At 53.9% G+C, this 12,106-nt stretch overlaps 1 protein-coding gene across 3 annotated transcripts in view; it reads left to right on the plus strand.

Annotated features, from left to right (window-relative positions):
* BMP1 (bone morphogenetic protein 1) overlaps positions 1 to 12,106 on the plus strand; it is a 40,172-nt gene that overhangs the window by 1,098 nt on the left and 26,968 nt on the right. For 2 of the 3 annotated variants that reach the window (XM_027091951.1, XM_027091949.1), the window contains exons 2-6: positions 6,145 to 6,258; positions 9,201 to 9,365; positions 9,555 to 9,672; positions 9,975 to 10,153; positions 10,899 to 11,004. In XM_027091951.1, coding sequence (XP_026947752.1) covers positions 6,145 to 6,258; positions 9,201 to 9,365; positions 9,555 to 9,672; positions 9,975 to 10,153; positions 10,899 to 11,004 — 682 coding nt within the window. Of the gene's footprint in view, positions 1 to 6,144; positions 6,259 to 9,200; positions 9,366 to 9,554; positions 9,673 to 9,937; positions 10,154 to 10,898; positions 11,005 to 12,106 lie in introns of those variants that run through there. The other variant, XM_027091950.1, reaches the window with a different exon arrangement.

Here is a 12,106-nt window from a genome sequence, read left to right on the forward strand (position 1 = left end):
CAGAGTGACCAGATGGTCATGCACGCCAGCCGTTTGCCTGATCGGATGACCCTGACAGGCTGCCTGGGACAAGAGAACACACAGGGTATAAGATATCAGAACCTTTCCTCGACTTCCTGCCTCTGACTTCAGACTGTCTCCACATAGCCAGAGCCAGGGCAGTGGCACAGTGCCTTGAGTTCTAGAAGTGCCTGTGTGGAGCATGAGGTGTTGGGGCGCAGGTTGCTCTGGTCGTGACCCGGCGGACCCTTCTTTGGGTGATGTATCAGAGCAAACTGCAGGAATAAGAGTCCTTCGAGTGCGAGGAGGAAAAGCCAGTCCCTCAGCCCTTCCTCCTCCACCCCTGCTGGGCTGTGAGCAAACCAGACATTAGCCTCCATCTTTCTCGCTGGGCTTGGGGTGGACATGAGGCTAAGTGGACAGAGCGTGGGCTTTGGAGGCAGGCAGACCTAGCTCTCAATCCTGGACACACAACTCATTAGCTGTAGTATCTTGGGAATGGTAATTATCATCTCTGAACTTTGCTTTCCTCACCTGTAAAATGGAACTGATAATACGATTCTCCGATTCCCCGTAGAGTTGGTGGTAAGGATTATATGTGAGAACATATATAAAATGCATATGAGAGCATAACACTCAGTAAGCACTAAATAAATGTTGGTGGCCTACCCCCTGTTTTCTGTGCCTCACGCTCTGACTTCATTTTTTTCTGAGGGAATAGGCTTGGTTTTCAGGAGAAGGGAGTGTCTCCCTAACCCCATCCTGGTGTCACTTATTCATTCAACTGGTCTACATTTACTAAATGCCTAAGAGGTGCCAGGCCCTGGCCTTGATGTTGTGGGAGATACAGAGAATTATAAGTCATGGCCCCTGCCCTCAAGGAGCTTACAGTCTAAAAGGAGCACAAGACACACGTGGACATAACCAACTGCGCAAACCAAGGAGGGAAAGCCCGAAAGGCTCAAGGAGCCTCTTTCCCCTCTGCAGCCCTGGTGGTGCCTCTTGCCCCTCTGCAGCCCTGGTGGTAGTGGTGGCAGAGAAACAGTGATCACAGCAAGCTGGGAAGTTTGGGGAGGTCTTTGTGGAGAAGGAGGGCTGGGCAAGGTCTTAAAGAATAGGTAGGAAGCCAATCTGATGTATTTCACTACCAGTTGGAAATTGGAGGGGTTTGAGCAGTGGGAGGCTGAGGGCTCTATCCCCAGTCTCAGATTTCATGGAAGGGTGGGGTTAGCTGAGCTGGAACTTCAAATGAGGACTCTGGAGAAAGTTCTCCAGCTCGTGGGGCTCGTGGGGAGCTGCGCCAGGCCTGGGGGTGGCCAGGAGGGCCTGACAAGGCCAAGATTCAGGGTCAGACCAGGCTTCCCTCCTGGGTGTGACTGGTGCAGCCCTGCCTCCCTCCGGCCTGACTCCTAAGACCCCACACCAACACCCTCAGGCCTCAGGTCCCCAGGCTCTTTCCTCTGTTTGTGTTAACCTCTCCTGCCTGCCTTCACCTCTTGCCCCCTCTGAGCCCTGCCCTCCAGATGCGGGAGGTGGCAGCGGCAGGCGTGTCTGGCTTTACTTCCTTTGGATGCACCTGGCTCTCCCTGCTCCCTCTACCCATTTGATGCTCTCCAGCTCTCTCCTCTTCCTCTCCTCCTCCTTGCACGTGGAGGACCAAGAATGAAAGCCCCATTGACTCCCTGGCTCACCTGTGATGTCTCAGGAGAGCGGGGCCTCTTCATCTGAGGTCACCTCTTGTTATTACCATCAGAGTGATGGTTTACTGTTGCAGTAAGGACAAAGTTAAGACCCTTGATACCCTGAAGAGGTGCCTGGATCTTCTGAGCAAGACCAGAACAACGGGCAGGAAGCCAAGCTGGCCTGTGTGTGCTCAGAGCTGGTTCCACCAAGCCCTCTCTCTCTCTCCCAGGGGGATTGCGAGTCAGCCCTGATTTCTTGTACGTTGGGATGCGGAACCATCAGGGGAATCCTTCCCTAAGATTCCCAGTTCCATTTGGCTGCCCCAGATGACTCAGGACTCTGGGAGGGACCCTAGAGGCAGGAGTTGGGACACAGCTGCTCCCATCAGCAGAGAAGCCCACAGGGATTCTCCTGGGCCAGCGAGGACCTTACTGCAGCCTCACCTGGCAGCTCAGAGGTCTGCTTTGGGGAGGTGAGTTGGGCCAGTAGCTCACCAGCCTTTGTCAGCATCCTCATCCCAGGGGCTTTGTAGCCCAGGTTTGGACTTCAGGGGGCCTCAGAGGAGTAGGTTATCAGCTCCAGAGGTTGAGAAACAATTCCTTCTCTTGCCAGACCACATTCCCCCTCCAGACATGCTGAATGAGTCACCCACCCACCTATACCCCTGCTCCATGAGTCACCTTCTCTTTTAGGTGCCCCAAGGGAGGAGGAAAAGTCTTACAATCTCCCTGGGCTCCAGATGGAGGGGGACCGATGGGACTCCCCCAGAAGAAGGAACTCTCAATAATTCTAGTTTCTCCGGGGATTTGGGGAGAAGATATTGGGGGAGGGAAGGGAGTAGAACGTGTCACTCCTCAGGCCACTAAAGCTTACCCCCTAAGGATAGCTAGGGGAATCAGCTAATCTCTCTTTCTCTCCTCTCCCCTCTCCATTTCTAAAGGTGCCCCTCTCCTTCTGGGGGTGTAGCCTGTGAAATGGGGTATGCACGTGCAGTTCTTTGTGTGTTTGAAAACACTAGGGCTTGCACAGGGAAGTAGTCAAGAGTGTGTTTTTTGTACGTTTGTGGGTGTGCCCCTGCTTTATGGGCAAGTCTGTTCAACTGTGCCTGTTGGTACCCCTGAGTACATGTAAGTGCATGTGCAAATGTGCACCTGTGTGTAAATGTACACCTGTGATTAAGTACACGCAAACACTTGCAGGAGCTTAAGCATGGCCTCCCCCAGCAAGAAGCTTGCATCTGTGTAATGGGACATGCGTAGTATGCCTGGTACACATGGCTTTGGGGCTCTGTCACACCAGCCAGGCTCCTCTCCCTCCCCCTAAAAGGGGAGGAGACTGCAGTGAGGAGGCTGACCTGAAGGATGCACTGCTTACTCTCTTCTTTCCTCTCCTGCTGGGGGGCGGGTGTGTGTGGGGGGGTGGGGTGGGGGGGGTGGGGGGACTGGCTATGGAGCAGCCATAAGTGCTCCTGGCTGGTTTACAGCTGGAAAACAAAACAAAAACTTTTGATCCTGTGTTGAAAACAACTACTATCCTGACCTTGACCCTGACCCAGGGCTTCCTTCCTGGTAAGGAGGGGCATCCTGGACTCTCCAGGATCCAGATTCCCTAGCTTCCCCGGAGGGCATCCCAAATGAAGAGGGCTTTCAGGCCCAGCTCCTGGCCATCAGGCTCTCCTGCCTACCCCCATCTCTCCCCTGCCCCCTCAGTTCCCACGCATTCTTTAGTCATGACATTCCCACCACAGGGCACTGCTGACAGTGAGCTCCACGGCTAGGCTAGCCCAGAGCTTGGCCCACCTTCCGCTCACCCTGTCCTCCACACCGCCTTGGTCCCGCAGGCCAACACAGTTCTGTGGCCTCTGTACTTGGAATTTAAGGTTCTGCTTCTGAGCACCTGGGGGCTTCACTCAGCCAGGAGGCCAGTGTGGGTGAAAACTCTATGCCCTTGAAAGTAGAGCGATGAACTTGAGATTATAGGGCTACTATTGGGGCGATATTAACAGTGGCCATTCTGTGGCTTCTTACTGTGCTCCAGGCTTCGTGCTAGATGCTTCATTTCCATGCCTTATTTCGTGCAGTAATCCTGGGAGACAGATTCTTTTATTTGTTCCTTTTTTATATAGGAGAAAATTGAGGTTTAGAAGAGTTCATATGATCTGTCAGTGAGAAGTAGTCAAGCTGGGATTCAAAGACAGGTCTGTCTGACTCCAAAGACCTTGCTGTTTGCAGCTATGTCTGAAGATGAGTCTAAATGTCCAGCCACGTGTGTACTTGGTGATGTCTGCGGGTGTGGCTGTGTGAGCCTGGCAGTACAGCGTCTGTGCAAAGGTGCAAAGTGAGCAGAGGCGTGAGGGCATTCACGTGGGAAATGAATGCCCGTATGGACACTGGCACGCAGGACCCGCCAGCACCTCCATGGGGTGTACCTACCCTCCCATATCCTTGCTAAGGCCACCCTTGCACGTCAGCTGAGAAGCACCTTGTATTGCTATCCCATCAGTTGCTGAGCCAAGGCCGCCAAGGGTGATGTTTTCAATAAGAGAATCTTTCCCGTGTGGAGGAAGAACTTCTGGGCCACCTACCAGCTGGTGACCTTGGCCAAGTCATTTCCCCACTCACATCCAAGTGTTTTGATCTCTCAAGTCAGGGAGGTGGGCTCAAATCTAGCCACTGTCTTATCTCTCCAAGAGTTTGTAATGGGACACTCCTAGGCAAGTGTGTGGGTGGAGCTTGGCTCAATGGGCATGTCCCTGGTGGGCCAGGATTAATGAATTCATTAATACGAAAGCACTTTGTCAACTGGAAAGCACCACGTAAATTTCAACAGACATTTACATAAGGTGTCACTCTTGCTACTATTACTGGCTTAATGGGCTTGGAACTTGCAGTTGGGTTTGTGTGTGTTGGAGCTTCTCCATGTGTGTTTTAGGACTGTCTGTGATGTGTGTATTTTCTGGTGGATGTGTGTGTCTGAGTGAGTATTTAGAATATGGGTTCTGCAAGATGATGAACTTCAGTGCAGTGAGCACTGGACCGGGAATCCAGCCTTTGTAGCGACTAGCAACGTGGCCTCAGTTAAATCATTGCCCTTCTGGGCTTCAGTTTCCACATCTGTAAAATGGAAAGTTGGCCTAGATAACTGCTAAAGTCACTCCCGCATTCTGCCCATCCAGCTCCAGGTCACATCTATGGAAGAGTGTGTGTCTGGGGCACGTGTTTGCAAGCCCAAAGCATATCGCCGTGATCCTTCACTTGAACGAACGTTATCGAGTGCCTCCCACCAGAAGGGGTGGTATGGTGCTGCTTGTGCGTGCAGGGTTGTCTCTGTGACTTTTATAGCATGGCTGTGGATGTCACCGTGTGTCTGGAGGAACACTGGCCCATGTGTCTGATTCTGTGTTGATGAGTAGGGGTGTGTGTGTGTGTATGTGTGTGTGTGTATGTGTGTGTGTGTGTGTCTGTCTGTCTGTCCACCCAATGGGCCATCTGGGGAGGAGAAACCTGTGTGCAAGGCCTCAAGGTTAAAACAATTTGTGTAACGCTGCCCACCAGGCCTGTGTAGCTCTTGGGATGAGAAGCAGATGTCACTGTGGGTGGAGCTGGGGGGAGGCTGCTCTCTGCTCCACCTCCAGCCCAGCCTCTCACCTCCCCCACAGCAGCCCAGCATGAAGCTTGCATCTGAGCTCCTTCCAAAGCGCTCAGCTCCAGGGCCTCTGTTTCTCAAAACGCAGATAGACTGTTTAACCCATCCCTCTGGAAACCTCACCCCCCCAGCTCCAGAAATCAAAATGTCCTGTTAGCGGAGTTCTTTTCCCCCAGGCCTTTCTTCCTCCAGAGAGGGGACTCTGAGACTCAGAATATGAATCACTTGAGAACTATTAAACCTTTTCCTCCAAGCCCATCGGGTCCTGGCTCCCTTCAGTATAAGCTCCCCTCAGTGTAATTGAAATGGCATTTGTTAAGTGAATTCCAAACGCTCAGCACAAAGCTAAGGTTATGGGCCCCCGAAGTAGACACTCTGTCCTCTCATCCCCTTTTATTTTCTTGGTAGCACCCATCCCTTCCTGGAATTCTCGAGCTCCGTATTTGTTTACTTGTGTTTCTTTGAAGGTCAGTTTCCTGCGAGCAGGGACCTCTTCTGTCTTGCTAATCACTGGAGTAGCGCCGGCCCACAGTAGGTGCTTACTAAGCATTTGCTAAAGAATGATGGAATAAATGACACGACTGTGGCTTTCGGTAGCTAACAGTCTGGTGGGGGTGGGCATCCGCTTTGCTGAGATTCCAACTGAAAAATGATCATGAGTCTCCCTAGAGATCGTCAAAGCCCCCATGTCCCTTCCCCTTCGTCAGAAGGCACTTGAGGATGACAGTTGCTGGGGCCAGGGGCTGTGCCCACAGGGCTGGGCTTTCAGTGCTGGGTAAGGGGGGACTGACTCGCCCCGGCCTCTTCTCTCTCCAGCTGCCTTCCTTGGGGACATCGCCCTTGATGAGGAGGACTTGAGGGCCTTCCAGGTGCAGCAGGCTGCGGATCTCAGACAGCGTGCCACCAGCAGGTCTTCCATCAAAGCTGCAGGTACACCCAGTACGGGCTGGCCCCTCTCTGTCCCAGAAATGGGTTCCAGAATTGGAAAAACAGGGAACCTCCTTGTTCCCAGCCAGGTCCTCCCAGGACAGAGGCCATGAGCTTCAACCCAGCATAAGGGCTTGTCTTCCCTTGGGATATCTTTATCCCTTCCCCAGAGCAGTGGCAAGTGTAGACATACCCAGAAGCTAAGCACCCACATTGTTTTTATTTTTATTTAAGAATCTTTTTTTTAAAATTAATTAATTAATTAATTTATTTTTGGCTGTGTTGGGTCTTTGTTTCCGTGCGAGGGCTTTCTCTAGTTGCGGCAAGCGGGGGCCACTCTTCATCGCAGTGCGCGGGCCTCTCACTGTTGCAGCCTCTCTTGTTGCGGAGCACAGGCTCCAGACACGCAGGCTCAGTAGTTGTGGCTCACGGACCTAGTTGCTCCGCGGCTTGTGGGATCTTCCCAGACCAGGACTCGAACCCGTGTCCCCTGCATTGGCAGGCAGATTCTCAACCACTGCGCCACCAGGGAAGCCCCCACCCACATTGTTTTTTGCTTACAGTTTACAAAGTACTTTCAAAAGCATTGTCTAACTTGACTGTCCCCAATCACCTTCACAGGTAGGTCAGGACAACTCCCACTTTACAGACACAGATCTTCCTCAACTTGTGATGGTGTCACATCCTGATAAAACCATCATAAGCTGAAAATATCTTAAGTCAAAAATACATTTAATACACCTAATCTACTGAACATCATAGCTCAGCCCAGGGTATCTTAAAGGTGCTCAGAACACTTAACACTAGCCTACTGTTGGGCAAAATCTTCTGACACAAAGCCCATTTTATAATAAAATGATGAATCCCTCACGTAATTATTGAATACTGTCCCGAAAGCGAAGAACGGAATGGTGGTCTGGGTACAGAATGGTTGTGAGTGTATGGGCTGTTTCCCGTCATGATGGTGTGGCTGGCAGGGAGCTGCGGCTCACTGCCACTGCCCAGCATCTCAAGAGAGGATCACGCTGCCTATCACTAACCCAGGAAATTCAAAATTCGAAGTACGGTTTCTACTGAGTGTGTTATCACTTCCGTACTATCAAAACGTTGTAAGTAGAACCATCCGAAGTCAGAGACCATCTGTACGGAAACTAAGAGTCACAGAGGTAATGTGACATGCTTAAGGTCCCAAAGCTAGTCAGTGGCAAAACTGGGACAGGAGCCCAAGCCTTCTCACTCCAAATCCCAGGCTCTTCGCTGCACATCACAGTCCCTCCTGGCTTCCTCTCCTGCTCCCGCTTTGCAAAACTCTATGCATCCTTTAAAGCCCATCTCAAGAGCTTCTCTTGTGAAATCTTCCCTGATCTCATCCCCAAGTCCTGACCATGCCACCATTCGCTGTGCTCTTTCCTCTGGGCTTACACTGTTAGCATCTCACAAGTCGCACCACACTGCAATGATTTGTTTATATGTCTGTCTCCCCAGCTGGACTCAAAGCTCTTCAAGGTCAAGGGTGGGTCCAAGTACACCCCCCCCGCCCCCCCGCAGCGAGCCTGGCACTTGTGCATGTGTGAGGGAATGGGAGGGTTGAGGGCCTGGGCTGTCTTGGTTCTGTTCAGCCTTCTCACCGCTCTGGAATGTGGTCCTGCTCACAGGTAACCCTCCCATTGCCCAAGTGGGGGATTCTCACCTGGCACCTGTTCTGGGCACACTCTGGTGGTGCCAGGCAGTTGTCCTGTCTGGCAGGAGGGAGGATCCTGGCATGGGCAGGCCATGGAGTAAAGGTCAAACTACCCCAGAGAGCAGCTGGCATTGGAGGGTGACCTGGTAGCCTGGTAACTAGCAAGGCTTACTTGACCTTAGTGGGGACGAGTAGACATGGGACAAGAGGAAAGTAGAATGGAGATTTGGATAACGTGGACTTGCCACTAACCCACCATCTGACTTTGTGCAAATCTTGGACTTTAGTTTCCTCATCTGTCAAATGTAGATAGCGACACTTGCCCAGTCCATCCAGAGAGCAACTGTGTCAAATGAGGACGTGTACTTGGGAATACTTAAAGAGGACATCAAGTTCTGTATGCTCCATAAATATGAAGGTTTATTGGCTGAGACGGGACTGTTTCCTAGTCTCAGGTCCCCTGCAGGTCTGGGGAAACGAGTACACCGCTGTTCTCTTTTTCACTGACAGTCAGTTCTCTCTGTTCATGGTAGTTATGAATAGAGTTATAGAATAACCTTACAGTCATTCCATAAAGTCACTGCGAACACTGAACTAGCAAATTCTGAGCCGTTACTCCTAGGAGAAATACAGGGTTAGGTTCCTGCAAGCCTCTGGTCACATTTTCATCAACTCATTAATACGTAACCCAGTCTTATGTGTGTTTCTATTTAAAGACACCTTAATTAATATAGCATTGATTCACTAACGTGGAACTCATGGCCAACAGCACTGTAACTCATGCCTGAACAAAGCTTCTCTAACCCAGGTATTTTCTCCATAAGGTACATCCCAGCCCTCTTGCACTTGGGAACACTAGACAGCCCTTCAGCACTACAGGGGGGTAAGGGGAGGCTCATTTTAAACAGCAAACTCACCGAGAAAAAGCACAAAATGCAAAAAATGTTGCACTAAATAGATTGTGAGAAAGATATTTACAGTATAAGCTGCAGTATATATTACAGTATAAGCTGCAACAAGAAGGCAGCCTGTCGCCTTGTTCAGGCTCAGCTGGGATCATGCCTGTGGGTGACTGAAATTCTTCACTGCTCTGTGCATGACAGCAAGTGACCGTGAAAGAGCTGAGGGTATTGCTTTGGGGGTTACAAAGAAATTTTACTGAGTGGGCAAATACGGAATCCCTAGATAATGAGGGTCGGTTGTAATTTGCTTTCTCTTGCTCTTCATTCCCTTGCTACCAAATGCCTTCTTCTTTCAATTTCAGGAAACTCTTCCACCCTCAACTGTCAGAGCACTAGTGGGCAGCCGCAGAGGAAAAGTCACGGGAGATGGAGAAGCAGGTCCCGGAGCCGGAGGGCAGCAACGTCTAGACCAGAGCGCGTGTGGCCCGATGGCGTCATCCCCTTTGTCATTGGAGGAAACTTCACTGGTGAGCATGATGTCGGGCGTGTGGGGAGCAGTCTGCATCGTGGCCTGGCCTCAGGACAGCCCTGTCCTGCATGATGGTGTGAGTGGTACCTTCTGCCTGTCTGTCCAATGAATGGCTGACTCTTTAGCAATGGGTGGAAGTGGGCCCACCTGGACAACTGTGACAGCCTGGCCTCCCTTGTCCTGGCAGGCAGCCAGAGGGCAGTCTTCCGGCAGGCCATGAGGCACTGGGAGAAGCACACCTGTGTCACCTTCCTGGAGCGCACAGATGAGGACAGCTATATCGTGTTCACCTATCGACCCTGCGGGTGAGCAGGGGCCCCTGGGCACTGTACCCTCGGCCATCGCCCCAACCCATGTTCTGTCCTGAGCACTGCAGCTGTCCCATCTGGGCATGGCCCTGCGTCATCTGTCCCCTCCCGCCATGGGGCATCTCCCCAGGAGCTGCCCCGGATGTGGCTCAGACCCCAGCACACAGTCCGGGCATCCCGCACTCGGGTCCCTCCCCAACCCCTCCGCTCCCGGGCCCCCCTGGCAGCCACACCCGACCCCTGAGTGGATGCACTCCCCCAGCTCGGGACCGCCCCCCTGAGCTGGCCCCGCCCTCCAGGTGCTGCTCCTACGTGGGCCGCCGTGGTGGGGGCCCCCAGGCCATCTCCATCGGCAAGAACTGTGACAAGTTCGGCATCGTGGTCCATGAACTGGGTCATGTCATCGGCTTCTGGCACGAACACACGCGGCCTGACCGAGACCGCCACGTCTCCATCGTGCGTGAGAACATCCAGCCAGGTACCCTCCTCTACCTGCCCCTCCAGGGCTCCTGGTCAGGGTGGGAGCTGCTCCCTCAAGCCATCGCCTTTGGTCAACTCAGAATTGTAGTCCCAGCCAGCTGGGTAGTCACAGCCCTGCCTGGGGTCCAGACCCTTCCCCTGCAGCATCTCCTCCGGGTCAGTAGCAGCTCAGGGACTGCAAATCAGTTGTCAGATGGGGAGCCAGGAGAGGTCCAGGTCCTGCACAAAGGGGCTGTCTGGAGCAGCCAGAACCCCCCTGGCCTTTAGGGGTGCAGGTGGGAAGGGGTCGGCCCATCTCCCATGCTGCCTCAGCCTTTCTCTTCCCTTTTACCCAGTCTCCTGCTCTTGGCCTATGCTGTCCTCCAAGGGTTTTTTCCTCTCTCCTTTCTCCCCACCGTGCTCTCTCTTCCCTCCCTTCCTGCTTCCTCCCTTTCTCCCCAGGCCTCCTCCACTCTTCACTGCTCTCATCTCCCTGTGGTTCTAGAAATGGGCACCTCCTTCCCATCTTCCCTTGAGCCTTCCCTCCAGCAAGTCCTCAACGCCCCCCCACCCCCCTGCTGGACAGACTCTTCTAGAGACCCGCCCCTCCCCCAGGCTTCCCCTGGCAGCTGCCTAGACCCTCAGGTAGGGGGGCACCTCTCAAGTGCAGGGAGGACCCGGTTCCCCACCTGAAAAGGTAGCACTGCATCCCTCACAGACCCGCCCGCTCCCACCTCCCCACACCCTTTTCCTGGTCTTCGCAGGGCAGGAGTATAACTTCCTGAAGATGGAGGTCCAGGAGGTGGAATCCCTGGGGGAGACCTATGATTTTGACAGTATCATGCACTATGCCCGGAACACATTCTCCAGGTGAGAGATGGGGCCCAGCCTCTTCTGGGGCAGCCCAGCCCTGCCCTCCGTAGGCCTCCCGCTTTGCACTAGCCTGCCCTGCTGGGGTCGTTGGCGAGGACAAGGGTGGGCCTCTGGGTGGCTGCGGCCCCCGAGCAGAGGACCCGTGGGTGCTGCCTGCCCTGCTGTCCTCTTCCACGGTGGGTGCATGGCAGGGCCGGGACTCACAGAGCCTGGGTTCTTCACCTAGTACTGGGCACACCTGGCCCGGGAGGCTGAAACCCAGCTGCCGTGCAGCCGCGTGGTGTGCTGTGGCCCCGGAACCGTATCCGCCCGAAGGAGCTGAGCTTTTCCCTCAACCCTCAGCCAAAGGGGGCGTGTCTCTCTGATGGGTCTACCTTTGCGTAATTGGCTGACTGGCACAAAGTCTGGCTTCTGTCCTGGACCAGCCCCGCTCCCCAGCTCACCAGCACGTATACACCTACTCTTTATCCTGGGCCTAGGTTCCCAGAAATCACAGCCAGAGCCCCCAGAGGTAGTGGCCCAGCCTCCCCGTCCCAGCTTCTCCTTAGCAGAGTGTGGGAAACAGCCCCTCCTCCTCCTCTGCCTCCCCCCAGCACCCTAACTCGCACCCCCTCCTGGCCTTTTCCCTGCCTGGCTCTGTCCTCATCCTCTGTCTCTGCTCTCCCAGACCCTGGCCCTCCCCCTCTCCTCAGATGCTCCTTCTAGACCCACTCTTCCTGCCTCCAGACCTGAGGGAACAGAGACCAAGGAAGGGTGGTGAGGTCATCCCACCCACCACACCCACAGACCACCCCCTGTACATTTCCCACCACATCCCACCCCGCCTCCTGCTGAGTTCTACCCAGCTGGGTGTGAGTCAGGGGCCCTGGGGAGGTGGAGGGATGCCTGCTGCCCCTTCCTTCTGCTCCTCCCAGATGGAAACATCCAGGACCTAGCAGGCAGGAACTGAGGGGACAGGGGACACTGATGGATCAGGAGCTAGCGGGGCTGTCCCTGGGGTCTGGTCTGGCCACGGTGGAGCCTGCCCTTTGGCCTTGTCCCAGGTCCCATCAGGAGTAGCCCGTGCCAGCAGGACGAAGTGTTGGCCCTGGGTAGTCCT

Source organism: Aethalodelphis obliquidens, unplaced genomic scaffold, assembly GCF_003676395.1.
Source record: "Aethalodelphis obliquidens isolate GAN/ISIS:26980383/991018 unplaced genomic scaffold, ASM367639v1 scaffold74, whole genome shotgun sequence".
NCBI lineage: Eukaryota > Metazoa > Chordata > Mammalia > Artiodactyla > Delphinidae > Aethalodelphis > Aethalodelphis obliquidens.